The sequence below is a fragment of the Bubalus bubalis genome, chromosome 12, assembly GCF_019923935.1.
Source record: "Bubalus bubalis isolate 160015118507 breed Murrah chromosome 12, NDDB_SH_1, whole genome shotgun sequence".
In the NCBI taxonomy this organism is placed as follows: Eukaryota; Metazoa; Chordata; class Mammalia; order Artiodactyla; family Bovidae; genus Bubalus; species Bubalus bubalis.
This window is the reverse complement of record NC_059168.1, coordinates 66,849,153-66,873,248: the sequence shown is the minus strand read 5'-3', so window position 1 is coordinate 66,873,248 and position 24,096 is coordinate 66,849,153. Positions and strand designations below refer to the sequence as shown.

General features: G+C 42.6%; 2 protein-coding genes across 2 annotated transcripts; one reads left to right on the top strand and one right to left on the bottom strand.

The window, feature by feature from the left end:
• Positions 1-69: 69 nt before the first annotated feature.
• GKN2 (gastrokine 2) lies at positions 70-7,975 on the top strand. Its single transcript, XM_006049076.3, has 6 exons — positions 70-183; positions 2,824-2,877; positions 3,316-3,453; positions 5,204-5,314; positions 6,042-6,198; positions 7,759-7,975. Exons 1-6 carry the CDS (start codon positions 172-174, stop codon positions 7,839-7,841), a joined length of 555 nt encoding a protein of 184 aa, XP_006049138.1. The 5' UTR covers positions 70-171; the 3' UTR covers positions 7,842-7,975.
• A 7,443-nt stretch (positions 7,976-15,418) lies between these two features.
• Positions 15,419-23,724, bottom strand: LOC102394414 (gastrokine-3-like). The gene is made up of 6 exons (XM_006049077.3): positions 23,474-23,724; positions 22,132-22,185; positions 21,595-21,729; positions 19,899-20,006; positions 18,768-18,909; positions 15,419-15,720 (listed from the first exon to the last, which is right to left on the bottom strand). Exons 1-6 carry the CDS (start codon positions 23,483-23,485, stop codon positions 15,626-15,628), a joined length of 546 nt encoding a protein of 181 aa, XP_006049139.1. The 5' UTR covers positions 23,486-23,724; the 3' UTR covers positions 15,419-15,625.
• Positions 23,725-24,096: the final 372 nt, after the last annotated feature.

Genomic DNA, 24,096 nt, shown 5'->3' with positions numbered 1-24,096 from the left:
GGTTGGGTCTTAATCCTGATAAAGGAGTTTGCTGGGGTGTGGCATTGATAGGAACATGGCCTTTTTCAAAGTGATCCTTCTGGACAGAGATTTCTGCACCTGAAATTTGATATAAAGGTAGAAGTTGCACTGGGTGGCCTCACTTGCTCCAGCAGCTTCTTTTCAGGCAAAATGAAAATCCTTGTGAGTATTTGTTTATGCTTCTTTATACTCTTATGGTAACTGCTTGCAGAGAATGTTCACATCCAATATGTGTTGGTTTTCAGGGGTCTTAGACAAATACTGCATGCTTCTAAGTTTCTTGATTGAATTAATGCTGTCTTTGGCAGGAATAATGTCAAATATTAATTAGTCCATATTTATTTGTCCTTTGTTTCTTGAGATGTTTACTAAGAAAATACAAAGAAAAAATGGGAAATAGCTAGGGAATTTTAATTTGTAATATTTTGATAATAATAATTCCTTATTGTGAAATTTTGAGGGAATATAGGCATTTTAGGATAACTATACTTACCATCTAAAAGGGAAATAGTCATTTGAAAATAATAATATCAGGGACTTTCCTGGTGGTGAAGTAGTTAAGGCGCCATGCTTCTGCTGCAAGGGGCACAAGTTCAGTCCTTGGTTGGGGAACTAAGATCCTGCATGCCATGAGGTATGGTCAAAAGTAATAATAATATTGATAATAAAAAAAAAATCTGCCATTTCCCAAGTGCAGACTAGGCTGTATGCTGAACATTCACATGAATCACTTCATCTATCCACTGCAACAAGTGTTTGTGTGCTATGCTCACTTGCTTCTGTTGTGTCTGAACCTTACGCGACCCTATGGACCACAGCCTGTCAGGCTCCTCCGTCCTTGAGATTCTCCTGAGAGAATACTGGAGAGGGTTTCTTACTCTAGGGGGTCTTCCTGACCCAGGTATTAAACCTGTGTCTCCTGCATTTCCTGCATTGCAGGCGGATTCTTTACTGCTGAGCTACTGGGGAAGCCACTGAACTGAGTAGTATTGCCCCATTCTACAGGTGAAGAGATTGAGGCACAGAGAAATATGATTTCCCTAGGCCAGGAAATGTAGGGTTTAGTCTTAAAATCTATCCATCTTAGGCCCCACATACAGAAGCAATCATGGCAGAGCAGCCCTGCCGTGACCACTCCAACTGATCCTGGCCCTGATCCCAGTCTCCCATAGCTTCACACGGCAGCGCTCCATAGACAGTGAACTATGATCTATGGCTGCATGGAGCCTCTACCCCTTATTCTCACTGAGTTGTTGAGGGAGAGAGTAATATAAGTACCTCCCCAGAAGCTGTCAAACACTGACAATTTAATGAGTTCCTTCTCCCAGGATCTCTTGATTTTCCAAGAGAGATCTAACCCCCAAATGCACACCTAGGACTGTGGTGTATTAATCACATTGTTGGGTGGGTGGCTATTTGGGGGCAGGGGACATTTCCTGACTCTTTAATCATTCCACTAAGGTGCTCAGCCCTCCACCCATCTAACTCAAGCTTCTGTATTTGACCCATTAAACAGAACACTTAGGAGTGTCAGAGGTTACTAGAGCTGGCCTTGGAGCCCAGGTTTTCCGTATGCGAGTAGACAGATTGGACATCTGCACTTAGGTCCGTGTTAGACATTCTACCCAGTCACCAGGACAGAAATATTACTGATGAGATGCAAAGGGAAGTAGGGAAACCTCACTGCTGCTGCTGCTGCTAAGTCACGTCAGTCGTGTCTGACTCTGTGCGACCCCATAGATGGCAGCCCACCAGGCTCCCGTCCCTGGAATTCTCCAGGCAAGAATACTGGAGAGGGTTGCCATCTCCTTCCCCAGTGCATGAAAGTGAAAAGTGAAAGTGAAGTCGCTCAGTCATGTCCGGCTCTTCGCAACCCCATGGACTGTAGCCTACCAGGCTCCTCCGTCCATGGGATTTCCCAGGCAAGAGTACTGGAGTGGGTTGCCATTGCCTTCTCTGAAACCTCACTGACAGGTACTAAAAACATCTGCCCCTCTGAAGAGTCTCTCCATTAGCAGTCTCAATGACAGTGCAGTGCCCTGTGATGTTCAGAACAGGGAACACAAAACCAGGATCAGCATATTGAATGAGACCCTTGTACAACTGCAGCAAGATGTCAGCAGTGCCCCTGGGTCAGTCTCACGTTCTGCTGGCCTAACACTTGTCCGAGGCATCACTAATGGGAATGTGGATGTTTTCTTTGATGTCAGCCTCAGAAGTTATTTGTGCCTCCACAATCTGATTTTCATAGTTTCCCTTAGGAATACATAGGTACCCCTATCACCCATGAATCTATTTTAAATCTGTCTTACTCTCTTTATCTCAAGGCATTAAATAATTTTTTAAACCAAAAAACACAACTTGATGCCTGACTACTAAAGCCAGTGTGAATACCTCCAGGGTCCTCCTCTTAGTAAAATGACCCCTTTCTTACTGCTCATTTCTCCCAAGTATTTTTTAAAAATTTATTACTAATATTATTATTATTACTTTTAACACCAAAAAGCATCTTGTATTTCCCCCAAGTATTTTTCTGGCATATTCTTTCTAGACGGTTGTGTTGTTGGGAAGGGTCAGGAATTTGGTAACAAAGGGAGAACTAATCTGAAAATTAGGAAAAAACTCATCAAATGCCTGTCAAATGAATGAGTATTGGCACATTTTGGAAATGGACTGTTGACCATCCATGACCTCCCCCCAGTGTCTTTAAGTATGTTTTCTGAGATATTTGTGCTTGTCCTGTGTCACCCCACTCCAAATGACAACCCTATTATGAATGGATGTGACTGATCTGTTTTTCAGGTGGTATTTCTGGTGGCACTGGCCATCTTTGGGACACAATCTTTGGGAAATGAGGTGAGTTAGTTCACTATAGATATTATATCCTAGAGATATTGGGAGAGGAAAAAAAAGACACAAGATAATCTGAAGGACAGTAGAGAGTCTACATGCCCTACGTGTGGGATGAAATCCCAGAAATAACCAATAACAGAAACAATGAGGCTGACTATTTCTTCCAATCACAATACCTTAAAAATATAACCCATTGCTTTAAAATGTGGTCAATTTCATTTCTCATGTGATGTCATTGCTTTGCCCATATATAATACAATGAACTAAGAGGAGGACCTTTGCATTCTTATTTTAGCATGGGCTTTTGGTCTGGGATGCCAGTGGGAACATCTCAATGTTCAATCTCTTGTTCAAAGCAATAGAAGGCTTTACTTTGCCAGGAGGGTTGCCTTTCAAATGCACATGGTTTGTGAAAACACCATTATGTCTTTGTCAATCTAGGTTTATAACATCATCAGCCCAACTGACAAAGGTGGCCAAATTCAGGAGACGATGACAATTGACAATGAAAAAAATGCTGCCATCATTAACATCCACGCAGGATCATGCTCCTCTACCACCATTTTTGACTATAAACATGTAAGCAGCAATATTTTATATTCTTCAAGAATGGACTCCTACAGGGTGGAGGGACAACCATTTATCATGCATTTGAATTCCAGGATCTATCCTTGTAATTCTTTCAGAATTTCCTTACTTCTTCTTTTCCCATTTCTAATTTAAAAATTGATGAGACAGGAAATATACAAATTTGCTTGATTTTTTCAGGTAGGAAGCATGATGATGCTGGCTCATTACAGGCTCAGAAAGTGCCTAGAAGGGTGACTAAAACCCAGGGCAAGGCCTGACACACAGGCTCTCAAAAATGTTTTTCAAATGTGTGAGTGAAGTAGGGCTTCTTCTAATACAAAAAATTCTGCAGAAAGAGAGCAATCATGAAACAAGCAGTCACAAAATAGCAGAAATCCTGAACAGCTACATATTTAACTGTGTACATAGGATATGAAATAAATTATACTTTTGGAAGAATTAAAGCATGTTAACTTAAAAACATTATGCTATTTCCAAGTTTCAATTGCTGGAATTAACAATAAATCTCAGAAACCTGTTCAGAAAACTATTCCATCCTTGATTCATTCATTTATGTTTTTGTTTTCCATTTGTTCCTCCTGGGTGAGAAACCTGCTTTTATCTATGGAGAGAGTTATGCACTGTGGATATAAGTAGTCCATAGTCTATGGCACTGGGCATTTGAACTTGCTTTTCTTGTAGAAACCTCCTCCCTGCCTCTGTCCCACTGTTATTGGGAGTTTCATGACACATTTGAAAGCATCAAGTCTTAGTTTTCAAGGAGTTGTGCTGAAATTCTTTTTAAGCAGATATCAGGGAAATCCCAAAAGTATCTTTAAAAAGTAGCATGGTGAGAAGTTGGTATAAGTCTCTCCACTATCATCAGGCTTGGCTTCTGGATTTTTGGATTTTAGGAACTGGAAATTAGTGAGAACTAAAAATTAGGGACTAGAAAGATTTGCATTATATACAATCTTATATGCTGAATAATTATTTGGAACTATGCAGAGAAAATTCCACTCCAGATGAATATTCCAGAAGGTTCCTTTTGGCTCCAAGTTCTTCACCTTCCATTGTTCTTCCAATCCCAACTTCCTTCATTCCATCCTTATGCAGCCAGCTTGGGTTTGAGGTGGAGAAAAGATGAAGAGAAGATGGTGAAGAGGGGAGAGGAGAGTCAATGAAACATGTATGTGTGGAGAGTGAGGGTGGTTTGGATATGTTGAGGAGATCTTCTAAAGCAGTACTGTCCAGTGGAACTTTCTGCAATGGTAGAAATGCTCTGTATCTGCATTTTCCAATAGGGAAGCTACTAATCACTTGTGGTTACAGAGCACTTGAAATATGTGATGGAGGAAGTACACTTTAAATTTTATTTAATTTGACTTTAAATGTAAATGGAAACTTGTGGCTGGTAATTAACATATTTGAAAGCACAGTATTTACTCCAAATTGAAGACGTGGCAGAACAAAATCAATAGAGAAAGACAAAGAACAATTTCTCCTTAACCTTTCAAACCCCAAACTGCAAAACCAAAACGTGAAAAGTGAGAGACACGTCAAGAGTTTACAGAAATTTAGAGACAGAAATGACAAGTGAAAAAGTGAAATGACGCGGTAAAAGAAGTCAAATGGATAGAATGGATTGCAGCTTGAAAATCTTACTGTGCATGTTTGAAGCTTTCCTGAAGGGCTGTACTCACGAAGTTCAGAACCCAGGGAACTGGGAGGGGCAGTGACTGTGCTCTTGCTGCTTTAGGGCTACATTGCGCTCAGGGTGCTCTCCAGAAGAGCCTGCTACATCCTGAAGATGGACCACAAAGCCATCCCTGCTCTGGACCAGCTCAAACGGTACATCTTTGAGAGGAAGGTAAGTCTGGGGTAGCCTTAGGTATTCCCTGTTCTTGAGCCAGAGAATATGGGGTCCATGGAGAAATGAAGAGGGTAAGGGATAAGGATACGTACTCTCCACTTTAAAGCATTTTCATATTCATTGATTTTAGAGCAGGAATTTATCTCTTAGCTTGAGTTCCACTATGCAGCCGCCAGGTGTAAGAACTTATAATACAAAGGCTGCCTCTGCTCAACCCTAGATATGTGTCCTCAGGCAAACCACTTATTTCCTTAGAAAGTAAAAATAACAATTAAAAATTTAAAAACTATCATAAATGCCAGTGTCTTTGTAGAAAGGACTAACTGCTGTTCTCTTAAAACAAGGCTTTAGGAAGTAATGATTGGGAGGAAAAATGAGTGAAGTTATAATATCCAATAACACAGTGGTGCAAGTAAATACAATATAGTGAGAATAAGCAAACATTGTGTGAGGCTAGGAACCTGAGGTTTAATTTTCCTTTTGTGTCTTCTCATTGGGCACAGGATTCACTCTCTCTAGGTTTCATTGTCATTAGCTGCAAAATAACATTGATAATAATAATGAGGCTTCTCTACAGACCAAGCGGTCAGAAGAAATAATGTCTTGAGATCCCTGACCACCTTCTGTTCAATAATTTGAAAGAGAAAAAGTCACAATTTAGAATAAGGTACACCAGATTGTATTGATTTATTTCATCTTATTCCACTCTGTCGTACTGATCTAGGCTTTGAACAGCATGTTCTCTGACAAATACATCTGGGTCAAGTACAACCCACTGAAGTCTCTGATCACAAACGTGGATTGGTTCCTGTTTGGATCACCCATCAGGCAGCTTTGCGAACATGTCCCCTTATATCAGGGGGAAGTGGCTGATAAGACACGTAAGTACCAATCAATCATTCCTTCACCAAATATTTTCTGACTGCTCCAATATGTCAGGCACTCTGTTAAGTGCTGTGTGAGATACAAATAAACATGAAACATGACTCAATTTGGTTTATTGGGGGAATTAAATATCTTTCTTGTGTGGAAATGCTTCTAAATGTTGGGGGAGACACAGAAATGAATAAAACTCTGCCCCCAAGGAACACATGATCTGGTGGAGAAGTTAATTCATTAAGATAGAGGATGGAATAAAAAGAGATTCCTTTGGGACCAAGGAAAAACTATTGGATTTTCTAAAGTATAGTATAGGGCTTCCTTAGAGGCTCAGTGGTAAAGAATCCACCTGGAATGCAGGAGACACAGGACATCTGTGTTCGATCCACAGGTTGGGAAGATTCCTTTGGAGTAGGAAATGGCAACCCACTCCAGTATTCTTGCCTGGGAAAATCCCATGGTCAGAGGAGCCTGGCAGGCTACAGCCCATAGGGTCGCCAGGGGTCAGACATGACTGAGCAACTGAACACAAAGTTCAACATGGTAACTCTGGTTAATAATATGGTATTGTATACTTGAAAGTTGCTGACAGTAGAGATTAAGAATTTCTACCACACAACACAAAAGGGTTAACTACGGGTAGTGATGGATGTGCTATTTTGACTTTCTATAATGTATCTGTATATCAAATTATCATATTGCACACTTTGGAGGTGGCTTAGTCACTAAATCATGTCCGAGTCTTTGTAACCCAGTGTACCATAGCCTGTCAGGCTCCTGAGTCCACGGGATTTTCCAGGCAAGAATACTGGAGTGGGTAGCCATTTCCTTCTCAGGGGTATCTTCCTGACCCAGGGATCGAACCTGAGATTCCTGCGTTGAAGGTGGATTGTTTACCACTGTGCCACCAGGGGAGCCCCAATATATTGTACATTTTAAATATATACAAATATATTTGTCAACTGTTTCTCAAAAAGGTTAAAGAGCAATCAGAATTTAGGATAAGACTGGTCCAAAAAAGAGCAGGCAAAGTGGACTGACAGATGGGGAATAAAAACTCTGATTTATCCAGTTAACATATGTCACTGCAGTCATTCCTGGTATTTTTACACAAAATTGCTAAATATGGCCAAGTAGTAAGAGTGGCCAGAATGAAAGAGAGGCTTCACAGACAGTGAAGGCAGCAAGAAAAATTCCTCAGAGTAGTGGGAGGTAGATAAAGAAGAAAAGAAATGGCGTTTATTACCTTTCTATTGCCCAGGTGTTAAGGTATTTTTCTTTTAATAAGGTCATTAGTACTTACAAGTAAAGGTACACTGGCATGCCATCAATGCAGAATGCCATGGCATCAACTGAGTCAGAGAGTACTTCCAGGAATTGTTAGTCTTATTTAAGCTAATATATGATTATTCTTTACAAGTATAGCTGAAATCTTGGGCAACATGAAATTATATGTACAACCCCTTGTCAAAACATTTACTAAAGGGCATTGGTTTGCTAAATTAAATCTAATTTGCTAACGTCTTCATTCTCTTTCTTTCAACAATTTCCCCCCTTTTCAGATAATACTGGTGCTGGAGTCTGCGCAAAGGCTGGGCTCCTGGGCATCTTGGGAATTTCCGTCTGTGCAGATGTTCACGTGTAAGGCATTCAGCTCACTGGTTTCATCTTTTTAAAGAAATACACCCTTGGTTTCCACTCAACACCCAAATTAAATTCTTTCTCAATGCCCCAGCTAATTTGGAGATTCACTAGTAAAACACGACTAGTATATTTATAGATCTCTGTGTGTTTGTTTTTGTAAACCACAAAGGGAAGCCAAATGATGTTTACATCAATATATGAAAGAAATCGCCAGGATTTCAAATAAAGTGCATAGTGTGAAAATTCCCGGATAATATAGGTGAGTTACATACAGGCTGGTCAGTTATGTGCAAGTCTCCATTTTTGCATCTGTCATTTAGACCAGCTGCCCATCTCTCCATCCAACACACTGAGGTAGCTTAGGTAGGGCAGGGGCTCAGGTGACAGTAACTTCCACCTAATGAGAGGCATAGTTTATTTGTACCCTTTAAAGACAACTTGACTGATCAGGTGATGCAAACTTAATAAATAAAATTTGTGTTATCAAGTATACCTTCTGACAAAGTCCCCAGCTTTGAGGGCCATTTATATAACTTTTAGTTCATCAGATTAGTAGACTCAACTGTAATAAACACTATCATGACATATTTCATCCCAGAGTGTGGAGAGAGAGAGGGAGAAACACCCATCACCTAGAGAGAGATGCATATTCCTGAAAGTTTTACAGGAGTGAGGACTTGACTGGGAATATCAAGTCATTGTAGGAGGAAAACAATTTCTAACATTTCATATAAATTGCAAAAGGTGGGCAAATTTCCAGCTCATATAATTAATTCTCATATGGACTGGTCAGTGAATGCAAGTTCAGAACAAAGAGGAACTACTTTAGCAAGAATTTCTGTCGTCAATTGCTCCTATTTCTAACATCTACTCCTTAATAACCATTAGCACCAGGATAGATATGCTGGCAAAACTACCATAGTAAAGAAAGTTATTTTCTTGTTAGGCAATGAGTCATTTATATGAAACCGTTTGAGAACAGCAGTAAAGAGTGTATAATAAAGTGTCAAACAAAAGTAGAGTATATTAGCTGGGCTCCTAATGTTTGCAAATGATGGCACCCAAATCAAAATAACAGGTGGGAGTGGCGAGGTGGGAATTTATTGTCTCGTCTACCAAAGGAAGATAGGTATGTTCTGGTCTTGGTTGGCCAGAACTAGGTGCTTGAAGGTGACCAGACTATCTTTTTCCACTCTCAACACTCTTCCTCTCCACATGCCATACTCAGTATCTTGCATTAGCTTTCTCCATGGTGGTAAAACCAATGTGACTGTGAGTCCCAAGGTCTCCATCTTCCTTGTGTCATCATCAGAGAGGAAAGGACTCTTTGTTCTAATTTCAAATTAGCTTGACTTTAAATTACCAGGAAGATAAAACAATTATAAATCTATGTACACTCAATGTCAGAGCACTTAAACATAAAAAGCAAACATGGACAGATCTAAAGGAAGTAGATAGCAATATAATAATCATGGGGGACAGCAATACCCCACTTTTAATAATAGATCTTTCACAGAAAATCAATAAGGAAACAGCAGACTTGGAAACTATAAACTGAACAAGCCCGGCAACATATAGAGAATATTCCACCCAACAGTAGCAAAAACACATTCTCCATAAGCACTCATGGAACATTCTGTAGGGTAGATCATGCTAACCCAGAAAACAAGTCTTAACAAATTTAAGAAGATTGAAATCTTTCCAAGTATCTTTCCCAACCACAATGGAATAAAACTAGAAATCAATAACAAGAGGAAAGTATTCATAAGTACATGAGAATTGAACAACATACACTCGAACAACCACTGAGTTCAGAGAGAAGTCAAAGGGAAATTAGAAAATATCTTGGGACAAAATGAAAGCAGAATTAATATCTTCCCTCTCCAGCCCTTACAAAGGGAATCTTTCTGGAGAACATTTAATGCAGCCCCAGCTTCCTTGTAGCTTACATTTGACTCACTCCTTGTAGGCATGTGCCTGTCCTATTTGATTTGCTTCTCCTAATAAGTTTAATTGAAGTGTAATTGGCCTACAACGCTATTAGTTCCAAGTGCGCAAGATAGTGGTTAGATATTTCTATACATTGTAATATGGTCACCGTCAGTCTAGCTACGACCCGTCATCATACAAAGATACTGCATTATAAATGACTATAATCCCAATACCTTACCTTAATTTTGTAACTGAAGTTTGTACCTCTTAATCGCCTTTAACTATTTTACTCATCCCTCCACTCCTTTACCCTCTGGCAACTACCTGTTTGTTCTCTGTACCTATGAGTCTGTTCTGTTTGTTCATTTGTTCTGTATTTTGAGTCCACATATAAGTGGAAATATATAGTGGTTATCTTTCTCTGTCTGAGCTATTTCATGTAGATTAATATCCTCTAGGTCCATCCAAGTTGTTGCAAATGTCAAGATTCAATATTTTTATGGCTAATAGTCTACTGTGTGTGTGTATCCATTCCACTTATTCCACTGTGCATGCTGCTGCTAAGTCGCTTCAGTCGTGTCTGACTCTGTGCGACCCCATAGATGGCAGCCCACTAGGCTCCTCTGTCCCTGGGATTCTCCAGGCAAGAATACTGGAGTGGATTGCCATTTCCTTCTCCAATGCATGAAAGTGAAAAGTGAAAATGAAATTGCTCACACGTGCCCGACTCTTAGCGACCCCATGGACTGCAGCCCACCAGGCTCCTCCGTCCATGGGATTTTCCAGGCAAGAGTACTGGAGTGGGTTGCCGTTGCATATATACATCTTATTTTTCTATTCATCTATGGGTGGACACTTAGGTTGCTTTCATATCTTGATTATTGAAATTAACGCTGCAGTGAACATAGGGGTGCATATATCTTTTAGAATTAACATTTTGCTTTTTTCAGCTATATACCTGGGAGTGAAATTGATGGGTCATATGGTAATTTTATTTTAGTTTTTTTAAGAAAACTTCACATAGTTTTTCTCTATGGTGGCTGCAGTCATTTGTATCCATACCAACAGTGTACAAGGTGTTCCTTTTTCGCCACAATAACATTTGTTACTTGTGATATTTTCGATGATAGCCATTCTGATAGGTGTGTGGTGATATCTCACTGTGGCTTGGATTTGCATTTCTTTGATGATTAGCAATTCTGAGCATTTTTTCATGTGTTAGTTGGGCTATGCATATCCTCCTTGGAAAAATGTCTATTTAGGTCTTCTGCCCATTTTAAAATTGTTTTTTCTACATTGAGTTGTTTATATACTGTGGGTATTAACCAATTTTCAATCGCATCATTTACAAATATTTTTTCCCATTTAGTAGATTCTCTTTTTGTTTTGTTGATGGTCCCCTTTGCTGTGCAAGAGCTTTTAAGTTTAAATAAGCCCCTTTTATTGATTTTTACTTTTCTTTTTTTGCCTTAGGAGACATCCAGAAATATTGCTATGATTTATAGGCAAAGTGTTCTGCTATATTTTCTATACGTTCAGGTCTTATATTTAAGCCTCTAACCCATTTTGAGAGGTTTTTTTTTTTTTTTTCATGTATGGTGTGAGAAAATCTTCTAATCTCATTCTTTCCCATGTAGTTGCCCAGTTTTCCTAGCACCAGAAGGATGTTTTCTGCTAGTCTTCAGATCATTCTCATCAATAGTTGCTCTGTACATAGAAGTAATTTTTGATGTGCCAGTAGAAGGAGGTGAGCACAGGGCCTTCCTACTCTATCATCTTGGCTGCTCCTCCTCCTCATCTACTGTTGATCAGAGTTTTCCAATCTCTACAGCAAAAATAAAACAAAACAAAAAAATCCACCAACTACCTAATCCGCATTCCCCATTCACATCTTTGCTGCCAACAGTAGTCATTTCCTGTTTAAGTAGCCATTAAAAAGATCCTTTGATTTTAAGGAATATATTCCTTATTTAGTTCCAAGGCTTCCATAATGATTAGTCTAAATTGGTGGTTTTCAGTTAGAGCTTTTTAATAGACTGTCTTGGTTTGTCATAGCTTTTCCTCCAAGGAGCAAGTGTCTTTTCATTTCATGGCTGCAGTCACCATCTGCAGTGATTTTGGAGCCCAAAAAAGTTTGTCACTGTTTCCATTGTTTCTCCATTTGCCACGAAGTGATGGGATCAGATACCATGATCTTAGTTTTCTGAATGTTGAGTTTGATGCCCAGGTGAATAGAACCCACCTGATGAGGCCAATGAAGCTGCTTCATAGGAGTAACTGCAGAGATACAGCTTTAACTGTGAGGATGGTCCTTCTACCTCAGGCAGGAGTAGGAAGAAGAGGAGCAGCACATTCTTGGCAGGACAAGGGGCCCCACTCCTGACCCCTGGGGAATTTGAGAGCATGGAGTGGGCAGGGAGCCAGAGAGTAAGCTCTGGGCAGTCACTGCCCTCAGCTGGTGAGCCTGCCCACCCAGACCCACAGATCTGGGGTTCGGGGCCAGTTGGCTCATCCCTGAGGCTGCAGAGAGGCAGGCGTGATGAGGACAGGTAGGGGAGCCTCCTTCTAGGGTGGAAGGAGCAGGGCTAGTGAAGGGAGCAAGACTACCTTCAAGGGAGCCTATCATTGGAACATCATTCTGCGAGCTCGGAGGCAGGGAAATTGACCTCTATCTTGGGCCTCCTCCCTGAGAAGGGCCTAAGGGCAAGGGTGGAATTTTTACAAGAATCTCAGAGATTTCTTGGCAGGAGGATTTCGAGCAGTTCCCAGCTGGGATTTAGACATGATCCTTCCATGGCATGCTGGCAGGAAGATAAGGACAAAGCTGAGGGAGATAGAAAGCTCAGGGAAGAGGGAACTGGGACATGGTCATACCCAACAAGTCCTAGACGGGAGGAGCGGTGACGAACACCCTGTGACATCTGTCTCGTGCTCAGATTTGCCCCCAGTCCAGTCTCCAAAGGGCTCAAGCTTCAGGCTCCAGGGTGGTGAGTGGGAGCTGTGAGCAGAAGCAAAAGAAGAGAGAAGCCTTTTCTCACTACACTTGCTCGAAGAAACCAGAGCAGACGTTTGCAGCAGTGCGAACAACTGACAACAAACCCCGGGGGGAGACACACTTTCCTATTTCACGGTAAGTCCATGACCCGCTGAGGCTGAGACAGCAGTGTCTGCCCGGGGCGCATGCTCAGTGGAGGCGTGGCAGATGTGACTGCTCAGCTGAGAGCACCGTGGGCTGTGGGTTCCCAGTCCCTCCCGCCCAGACCTAAGAGGCAGCATTGGAGATGTAGACAGAGGTCAGTGACAGCAGCTGTACCAAGAAATGGGGGGAAAAAAGAAAAGAGAATAGAAGATTTCCCTGCTTAGAAGATGAATGGTTTCATAAGCCAGTTCAAAGATTATTGCAAAAGACATAGCGAGAAGCTTGGGTTCTTCAGTCACAGATGGAGGAAAACACTTTGCTATGAATATTAATGTGATTGCATCTTAAACAGAAGGCTGGTGGTGTTGATAACATGGAATATGTTTGGGTGAGGGTGAGTGGTACTGGCTTGAGATTCAAATATGGTGAATTTTGCTGAGTGATGGATTAAAGATAAATATTAACAATGGTCATCAGTAGGGTGGTGCTGTAGACAGGAATGTTTATGTCTCCTTAAAATTCATATGTTGAAATCTAATCCCCAATGTTGTGGGATTAATCTCCTATAAAAGAGGCCCTAAAGAGCTCCCTTTTACCTTCTACCATGTTAGGACACAGTAAGAAAACGGCTGTCTGCATATGAGGAAGTGGGCTCTTAGCAGACACCAGATTTGCTGGTGCCTTGATCTTGGACTTCCCAGCCTCTAAAAATGTGAGAAATAAATGTTTGTTGTTTACAAGTCACCTGGTCTATGACATTTTGGAATGTTGCCCCTTCCAATCCTATTTCCTAAAATATCTAAATCCTGGTGCACACATGGAAGATTCTTTATAAGATGAAGATTGAGCTTGAAGGACCCGAAGGACCAAAATCTATCTTGACAAGTTCTGTAAGATCTAGAGCAGTGGTCCCCAACATTTTTAACACCGGGGACTTGTCTCCTGGAAGGCAATTTTTCTGCAGACTGGAGTCAGGGGGAGGGTTTCAGGATTATTCAAGTGCATTACCTTTATTGTGCACCTTATTTCTGTTATTATTACATGAGTTCCAATTCAGATTATCAAGCATTGTCAAGCATTAGATCCCAGAGATTGAGGATCTCTGGTCTAGAGGACTATGCTAGTTTTTTCTCAGAGTTGGTACAGAGCTCTTACAGCCCAGTCAATGATAGCCAAACATGAGAGGGCAGCAGGCCTTGAACCAAGAATTTGCTAAAGGAAAGCAGTCTAGCTGGCAGAATGTCTGTGGGGAGGGTAACAGATGGAAAGACACATGGTGGATGTCGGGAGGTGGGATGTCTTAAGTCTCCTGGAAGTAACTGGGATGTTATAATGATCAGGTGGAGCCCTAAGATGATGGGAAATTTAGAAACAGCTGAAACTCAGATGTCCAGAAGGGAAGGTGTGATAGATATCAGAACCAGTCAGTAGGCAGCAGAGGTCCAGCAACTGTAACAGGGACTCAGGCACCTGGGACCAGATAGGGACTGCTCCTGAAGATGCTGGGGGCTAGATGTCAGGGATAAAGCATACACTAGTCAAGGAGGACTGATAGCCATGAGGACTTAACTCCAGGGACACTTTAGGTCAAGCCTTGAGGGCAAGATCATGCTTTGTGGGCTTCTGGTTGACCAAGACTTAATCTGTCCATCTGTCTGATTCTTCCAGCCTGGATGCTCTGTGCAGGTATCTCCACCAGCCTTATCCTTGACAAGATGCTTGTGACCAAATGCATAGTTTCAGAGACCCTGGCCGACCCAGTCACACCTTATTTAAACCCAGCTAGAGGTTTATTCTGGTCCTTTCCCATACAATCACCTTTCCATTCGTAACTGTAAGTCACATCACATCATGACCTTGCAGACCGAAGCTGAGCTCCAGCTCTGCCTGTGGCAAATCAGTGCTGAAATTCACCCCAGTCCGTCTACTCCACGCGCATGTGCGGTTCAGCACTCCCCATCCCTCCCATTCCAGTCCTGTCTTATTTACTCCAAACTCCAGCATGACCTTTGGTGGATGTCTATGTATTTCCAGTACTCTTTCCTTGTTTATTCTGGTTTAGGCAGGTCAGGGATGTTCTGGGTGCTGTGGGTGGGGCTGACTAGGGATTCCCATGAAGGGGTTTAGACTGGTTCCAAAGAGAGGTCTGAGAGGCCTTGTTCATGCAGTTAACTCTCTCAGGGATTTTCACTGTGCAGGCTGGGCCACAGTGAACAGCATCAATTTGCAGGAGATGGAGATGTGACCTCAGACCTGAAAGCTTAAGTCAGGCTGTGGCTGATGTCTTTTTGTTCTTTCTTTCTTTGTGTCCCAGATTCTTCAGGAATTCTTCAAGGGACACACCAAAGAGAGGCCCTTAGAAATGAGACCTTCCAGGAGAGGCGTGTTCTCCTTTGTGCCTTGTTTATGTGTGATGGTATGGACAGCATGTGGATGGGAGTCCAGTAACCCTAGAGAGGACAGTGTAGGCAGGCAGTGCTCATATGTTAGATCAGGGAGGCAAGAAACTTTATTGTTCTAAGCCAACAGAATAAGGAGAAAGTGTATTCAGTTTCTAGGTCACAAAGCTGGATCTTGGGTCAAAAGATAGGGGTAATCTGGCCTGAAATGAGCAGCTTTCCATTGGCAGAGGTGGGCTGGGTCCCTGAGCTCTGGGGTCAGGTCAGCGGCCCCAGTCCAGACAGGTCTGCCCCTCACGTGGCTGACCTGGAGGTTCAGAGCCCAGGTATCTCCCCACAGATGGAGAGTCCCAGGAAGGACAGGAGTTGGATTTCAAAACAGGAATCTGGGTCAATAGCCAGTGCAGTACCTTTAAAAAGAAAGAGAAGCATTTTATTTAAAAGATCACTTAATTGCTCTAAGACTCTAAAGTAGAGTGGATATATTATGAGTTGCACCTAGATGAGGTGTGATGCTCAAGACAACGTTACTAACCAGAGACTTGGGAACAAAACAGAAGATCTCATCAATGCTGCAATAACAGGTCCCACATTCTTTTTTTTCTATTTCTTTTATTGATCTTTAATCACCTTCTCAACTCCTTATTGCCAAATTCAGACTTAAATTGAAGAAAGTAGGGAAAACCACTAGACCATTCAGGTATGACCTAAATCAAATCCCTTATGATTATACAGTGGAAGTGAGAAATAGATTTAAGGGCCTAGATCTGATAGATAGAGTGCCTGATGAACTATGGAATGAGGTTCGTGACATTGTACAGGAGACAGGGATCAAGACCATCCCCATGGAAAAGAAATGCAAAAAAGCAAAATGGCTATCTGAGGAGGCCTTACAAATAGCTGTGAAAAGAAGAGATGCAAAAAGCAAAGGAGAAAAGGAAAGATATAAGCATCTGAATGCAGAGTTCCAAAGAATAGCAAGAAGAGATAAGAAAGCTTTCCTCAGCGATCAATGCAAAGAAATAGAGGAAAACAACAGAATGGGAAAGACTAGAGATCTCTTCAAGAAAATTAGAGATACCAAGGGAACATTTCATGCAAAGATGGGCTCAATAAAGGACAGAAATGGTATGGACCTAACAGAAGCAGAAGATATTAAGAAGAGGTAGCAAGAATACACAGAAGAACTGTACAAAAAAGATCTTCACGACCCAGATAATCACGATGGTGTGCTCACTGACCTAGAACCAGACATCCTGGAATGTGAAGTCAAGTGGGCCTTAGAAAGCATCACTACGAACAAAGCTAGTGGAGGTGATGGAATTCCAGTTGAGCTATTTCAAATCCTGAAAGATGATGCTGTGAAAGTGCTGCACTCAATATGCCAGCAAATTTGGAAAACTCAGCAGTGGCCGCAGGACTGGAAAAGGTCAGTTTTCATTCCAATCCCAAAGAAAGGCAATGCCAAAGAATGCTCAAACTACCACACAATTGCACTCATCTCACACGCTAGTCAAGTAATGCTCAAAATTCTCCAAGCCAGGCTTCAGCACTACGTGAACCGTGACCTTCCTGATGTTCAAGCTGGTTTTAGAAAAGGCAGAGGAACCAGAGATCAAATTGCCAACATCCGCTGGATCATGGAAAAAGCAAGAGAGTTCCAGAAAAACATCTATTTCTGCTTTATTGACTATGCCAAAGCCTTTGACTGTGTGGATCACAATAAACTCTGGAAAATTCTGAAAGAGATGGGAATACCAGACCACCTGACCTGCCTCTTGAGAAACCTGTATGCAGATCAGGAAGCAACCGTTAGAACTGGACATGGAACAACAGACTGGTTCCAAATAGGAAAAGGAGTACGTCAAGGCTGTATATTGTCACCCTGCTTATTTCACTTATATGCAGAGTACATCATGAGAAATGCTGGGCTGGAAGAAGCACAAACTGGAATCAAGATTGCCTGGAGAAATATCAATAACCTCATATATGCAGATGACACCACCCTTATGGCAGAAAGTGAAGAGGAACTCAAAAGCCTCTTGATGAAAGTAAAAGTGGAGAGTGAAAAAGTTGGCTTAAAGCTCAACATTCAGAAAACGAAGATCATGGCATCCGGTCCCATCACTTCATGGGAAATAGATGGGGAAACAGTGTCAGACTTTATTTTTCTGGGCTCCAAAATCACTGCAGATGGTGACTGCAGCCATGAAATTAAGAGACGCTTACTCCTTGGAAGGAAAGTTATTACCAACCTAGATAGCATATTGAAAAGCAGAGACGTTCCTTTGCCAACAAAGGTCCATCTAATCAAGGCTATGGTTTTTCCAGGGGTCATGTATGGATGTGAGAGTTGGACTGTGAAGAAGGCTGAGCGCCAAAGAATTGATGCTTTTGAACTGTGGTGTTGGAGAAGACTCTTGAGAGTCCCTTGGACTGCAAGGAGATCCAACCAGTCCATTCTGAAGGAGATCAGCCCTGGGATTTCTTTGGAAGGAATGATGCTAAAGCTGAAACTCCAGTACTTTGGCCACCTCATGTGAAGAGTTGACTCATTGGAAAAGACTCTGATGCTGGGAGGGATTGGGGGCAGGAGGAGAAGGGGACGACAGAGGATGAGATGGCTGGATGGCATCACTGACTCGATGGACGTGAGTCTGAGTGAACTCCGGGAATTGGTGATGGACAGGGAGGCCTGGCGTGCTGCGATTCATGGGGTCGCAAAGAGTCGGACACAACTGAGCGACTGAACTGAACTGAATCATCCTCTTTATCCCCCCAGCCTCTCAAGTTCTCTTTGTTTTCCTGCTGGAAGTTCTCGTTATGAAGAAGCCTTGTTCACTGGGTTAGTTTATACTCAGATGTAGTTGACAGACAACAGTGTAATGGGAAGTGGTTATTGACTCTATCTGGAGCACCAGGGAGATTCTATTCTTATCTGGTAACTTCCCAAGCTGGTAGACACTGATCCCACTGTATCCCCATCAGGGATGCCAGCCACTAAGACATTTCTTTCCCAAAGTGTAGTCTATAACTGTCAGAGTCCTGCTTTACAGCATCTGGGCCGCCTGATAAAGAGGAGGACTGAGATTCTCCAGAGCCATGGGTCTCCATGGGGGACTCCAGGCACTGTGCTGCTGGGGTGGGGGGAAGGGAGGGGAGGCTGAAACTTTGGGTCTGCTGAGAGTATCCACCAGCTGTCAGTTTTCAGTGGCGAAATGACTGTCCTCAACCATTAGGTAAAGCTAAGTTCACTCTGCTTCCTGTTCTCAGTAATCAGAAGTCATCTCTACCACCAGAGGGAAATACATCTCAGGCCCCATTATTTTTATACCCAATTGCAAAGAAATGGAATAGACCTGAAAAGTGTCATTAGAATTTGTCAAGGACCTAAAAACCATTCCACACCTCTTGCCTCACCTGTGGTCTTGAGTTTCTAGGTAAGTGATTCATGTACCTTCTTTTTGCTGTTGGGCAAAATAAGTGGGGACCGCTCGGCACATGTCCTTGATGGGTGCTCCGAACTGGGCCAAGTTCTTGACCCGGCTGGGTAAAACAGTGTAGGTCAGGCCGTGAGTAGATGGATAATGCTTTGGAGTCTGGAAGATGAGACATTTCAAAAGGGTGAGACAGCAGGTAGAGGTGGCGCAGCAAGGAGGAAGCGTGAGAAACCTATTCCAGTGCATGGGGGCACTGGGTGTCCAAAAATAGCCTTGAACCTGCACTAGCCCTTGAGTTTCCTCTCTAATAGCAATATCCTATCTGACCACAAGGTGGCAAAATTACTCCAGAAAAGTCTGCGTGTCCCTGTGACTCAATCTGTACTCCTTTCGCCCTTGAATTCTCAGCTCTTCCGGACTCCAGTGCTATTCTCATTTCTAATAATGATGTACAATACATTTTAAGTTATGCTATTCATTTATATTATACTTTTTACTTGTTATAAATCAGATGAGGGGAATACTTTCTACCTCTCTTTTTAAAAAGTGATAAATTATTTTATTTTTATGTGATCCAAAGGCATTTTCTTCCCCAGGAATCAGCAGCCCTGCTGCCATGGACATCAGGGACACAGCCCAAATGTGCTAGGTTGGTTATTTAAGCAAAATGATGCCAGATTTCAGTGACTTCCCAAGGACTTCCTGCTGATTTTTAATTTATCTGACAACCCTTGGCATTTAAGAGACAGGAAAGAGTTTCAGAAGTCCTAAACTCATTTTCAACTAAGATATTATGTGTGCATGAGCTTAAAGGGTCTGCAGGGGAGGAGAGGAGGTATGAGAATGAAAATACTCTAGTATTTCACTTTAATATTTATATTCACTAACGTGTAGTTCACACCCTTTTGGAATACATCAAAATTTTGTCATTGCATGGAATGCAAAGGTTCATTTTCATTAATGTGCTGTGACTTAAATAGGCCATGGATTGGACTTGGAGTCCTTTGCATGATGATGGAATTCCATGGGCATTAAGATCAAGCATGAAATGAATTCCCCAGCATGTACAGCATCATCTTAGGAGGTCAGAACGTAGAGTTCAAAAACACTAAACTAGGAGGGGACCCCAGTGAGCTGATCTCACTTACCTGGTGGTCCAGGGCCTTAACAATGTCATCCAAAGTTGGGAAGACAGCTTCATCCATCTTGGCCAGGACACAGGCCATCTTGCTAAACAACTTAGCCACCAAGAGGGCCTTAAAGCAACACAGCAGAACCCTGTCATTCATTTAGTCACAATACAGGGGCTCCTATTTGTCAACAGAGCTGCACATAGCTGTCCTTCAGACTGTGGTGTGGAGCATCCTGGCAGAGCAGGCCCTGGGCACCAGAGCAAAGTGCCAGCCAAAGGACTGGCCTTGCACATGGGGCCCTGCTGCAGGCATCACGGAGGGTATCCCCTGGGGCACTCTGCATACCACTAACAGACTGGGGGACTGGAGGGACAGGGGGTGGGCCGCAGTGACAGTGCTGTTCATGGTCCTCAGCCGCCTGCACGACCCTCAGCTTCCCCATCTGCAAAGCAGGAAAAGTAGACTCTCTCCAGGGGGATGTCATGAACGGATGAGACAGATACCACCTGCTTGTGAAGCCAGTGTGTGAGTTAGCATCCCATCTGGGTTTACAAGCTGAGGAGGAGCCTGTGCTTAGACCTCTAGGGTCAGATCCGGCCCTCGATCTGTCATTGACTGCCTGATGTAGCCTTGGACCTGACCTTCGGCCTCTCTGAGCTTTGGAGTAAAGCAACAGTTCTCCAGCCGAGTCTGACACTGAGCTCATCTCCCTTACCTGCCAAGGTTCTGACTTCTGTTCCATCAAGTGGAATTTTGCGAAATCTTCATTAGAACAAAAGTCTTTATGGTTTAAAACAGAGTTAGAAATCCCTGGCCTGCATGTCGTGAAAGAAGACTTGGGAGCTGTGTCCTCCAGGAAATCAGGAGCGGGTCAGGTGAAGAATGGGGAGGACAGAGTCTGGGGAGGTCCAGGCAGAGCAGAGAGAAAGCCTGTGTTTGTGGATTCTGTCCTGAGTGGGGAAAGTAGGAGCGGGGCTTCCGAACACCAGGGGCTGGATGGCAGAGGGTCATCCAGGGAGTGGGGGCTGTGGTCTTTTCCTTCACTTAATCCTCTGAATCCTTTCCAGTAGGAAAGGCAGCCATTGATTTTCCTTTGCAGATGAGGAAACCGAAGCACACAAAAGCTGCATCCTGTCTCTGGTTGCCTTGTGTCTCTGATTGCATCATGTCTCTTGTTGCGTCGTGTCTCTGGTCATATAAATTTTCTATCATGGAGCCTCCCTTCCCAATCCTGCCTCTTTCTTCCAGGTCACGCCTTGCCATCCCTGACCACATGGGCAAGTGGAAGCAAGATTTCTAAAAGTGAAAATAAATTATTTTCCTGCTTTGGAAATAAACTGATTAAAATCTGAGAGCAAGACCAAAGAACCTCTATGGTACATACAAGTTGGAGGACATCAGGATTCTTAAAATAGCTCTCTTATTTCAGAGGCCTTCAGGAGCCCTGTGAAGTCAACACAGGAGAGGGACACAAAGAGTGCTGGATCCCTAGAGATTTCAGAAGCTCTTCCTATGGTCGCTGGCTCAAAAACAAGTCACTGCAAATGCACGAAAGCTGGTTCTTTACCAAGAGAGATGTATTCCCTCAAGATCCTAAACTTAGAGAGGCCTATGTAGACAGGGTTCTCTTCTCTCTGGAAAAGCAGGAGGCTAAATTTTGGAGCAGGCAAGGCTTTCTTTGGCATTGTAATGAATGTGTTCTACATCTTACATTCTTGTGGTCCAAGACTCCATCCCATTCACTCAAAACATTGTTGTCTCGGATGCTGACCATACCTCGAAAGGCATTGACATGGATGCTCTGGGTCCCAACAGATCCATCCAGAGGATGGTTGTCACTGATGTTCTGGAGAAGAGAAGGCAGCAAGGAGCACAGTCCTAAAGTTCAGCGTTTCTGCATTGCCGGTCTCTCACAGGTATAAAGTGGTCCTCACAAGAAATTTGACGGAGGCCACCCCAGATTCCCTGGTGGTTCAGATGGTAAAGATTCCACCTGCAATGCAGGACACCTGGGTTCAATCCCTGGGTTGGGGAGATCCCTTGGAGGAGGGCATGGCAACCCTCTCTAGTATTCTTGCCTGGAGAATCCCCATAGACAGAGGAGCCTGGTGGGCTACAGTCCATGGGGTTGCAAAGAGTCAGACACGACTGAGTGACTAAGCACAACACAGCACCCCAGATTATCACCTTTGAAGTACTTCTGCTTCAGGAGGACCAGACAGGTTGAACCCTCTCCACCCTTACTTACCATCAGGGCCAGAGATGGAGCTAGGAAAAGGACCATAAGGATTGAAGGCACAATCTGAAATGGAAACAAATGTCAGTGTACAGGGCTGGCTCCCTTAGCCTCAGATGAGCCCAGGGCATGGGGCTCAGAGTGAGCCGAGGGTTGGAGCCTTTTTAAAAGATCTGTAACTTTCATAGTGTCTCTTGCCCTAGAGGCCCCAGATGCATCAGGAGACTGTCATTCCGTGTGTTCGATATGGGATGTACTGGCTGCTCAAGAAGGAAAGCTTTACCGTTCATTCAAAGATACCTTTTGTTTTGCGCTACATCTGCTATCAATCACTGGGCTAAAGATTAGGCAACCTGACCAAGCACTTGATCTGCACATAGTGCAGGGCCATCTTAAGTCAAGTCGTAAAATAAGTGATAATTCAGGTCCCCCGTCTTCCTTTCTGTACCTCCTTCTTTCTTCCCAACCAGTGGGGACCCCCTCTCTGTCCCCTCTGGAATCTGATATCCTTCCAATTTCCTCTCCTCCAGTTTCTCCCACCTTGCCTGAGCATAAAGATTATGCATCACTTGTTTACACCTTATTTTGAAATAGATTTGACTCAAGGGTGAGTGGTTCTTGAGATATTTGCAGGAAATCGTTTGCTCCTGCTGTGACCTGCCTAACCTACTGGAGGCATTTCAGACACCAGAAAGTAAGTGAAAGAGAATTAGAAGGATGGGAACTGGCTAAGATAAATGTAGCGGAGAATCTTTCCCTACACTCACAGCTCAAGGCTCACTCAGCTCAAGAGCACTTACAACCTAAGCCAAAATCGACAGGAAACCCCTCCTCCCCTTCCCCACAATATCCTATGCAGTAGTCTGCATGTGATGACACCATGAATGTGAGATACATCTTCAAAGAAAAAGACAACAGTTACTCTCTGAATAATAACCACAATGCAATGAGGTTAACCAAGGAAAAACATGTGATGCAGACAGCAATAATATTCTATTAAATGATTCTTAGAATTAGTGCCATGTGTTAAATACACCTGAAACTTTCTTTGACAGAAATTTATAAATAAGATGAATCTAGGAAGAAAAGACCCTAAAATATGAATATCTACTCAATCCCCAAAGATAGTTGACCTTTTAAGAAACTAGCTATTAATTCTTTTGGGACAGACCCATTTTCTGATGTTCTAAAAAAAAAAAGAGGCTTACCAACAGGGAAGTTATGTGCCAAGTTAATATTTGGAAGTTCTATTTAGGTTTAATTTGAAGAGTTGATGGCAAAAAGGAACTGCTCCCTGGCTATTCTGGCTCTGAAAACATAGTTACCTATATTCAAAACCAGAAAAAATACTTACAAGGTGTTTCATATTGCCTCTTTCTCAGAACCTAGGCAACTTCACGCATAAAAGAATTTTCATGTCCTATTTGCTTTCTAAGTCTGGTTTATATAGACTTGGACCTTTCAACTACTGCCATGGTAAAAGATTCTGGAAAATTAATCATAATCTGAATACCATTAGGGGGGGAAAGGCAAGTTTATGTAATCACTGCTATCACTTTTCTTTAACTACTTCTAATATTTTCCTTTTACTCAAGTACCTCCACTGGTTACATAAGGCAAACATGGCAAAGAACAAGGCTTTGTGGGCTGGTGTGCCCATGACATTAACAGTCAAGGAAGGATTGCAAATAGTAGATCTCACCAAATGGTCCTGATACAAAATCAGTGTTTACCATTTCTATTTCCCAGTTTCAGAGAAGTTCTTTACTAATGGTGGAGGTGGTTGAGAAAAACCTTATGAAACCAAAAGAGATGAATTGTAACCACAAGATTAGATTGGAGAGCAGACTGGTCCAGCTCTTCATCCAAACCCCAAATCACATGGTTGGTCCTGTAATGCCTTCTGCCCACACACCAAGCTGACCTCATTTAACCTCTTCAAAGATCTACCTCTGGGTGACTTCCTGATATTCTGAT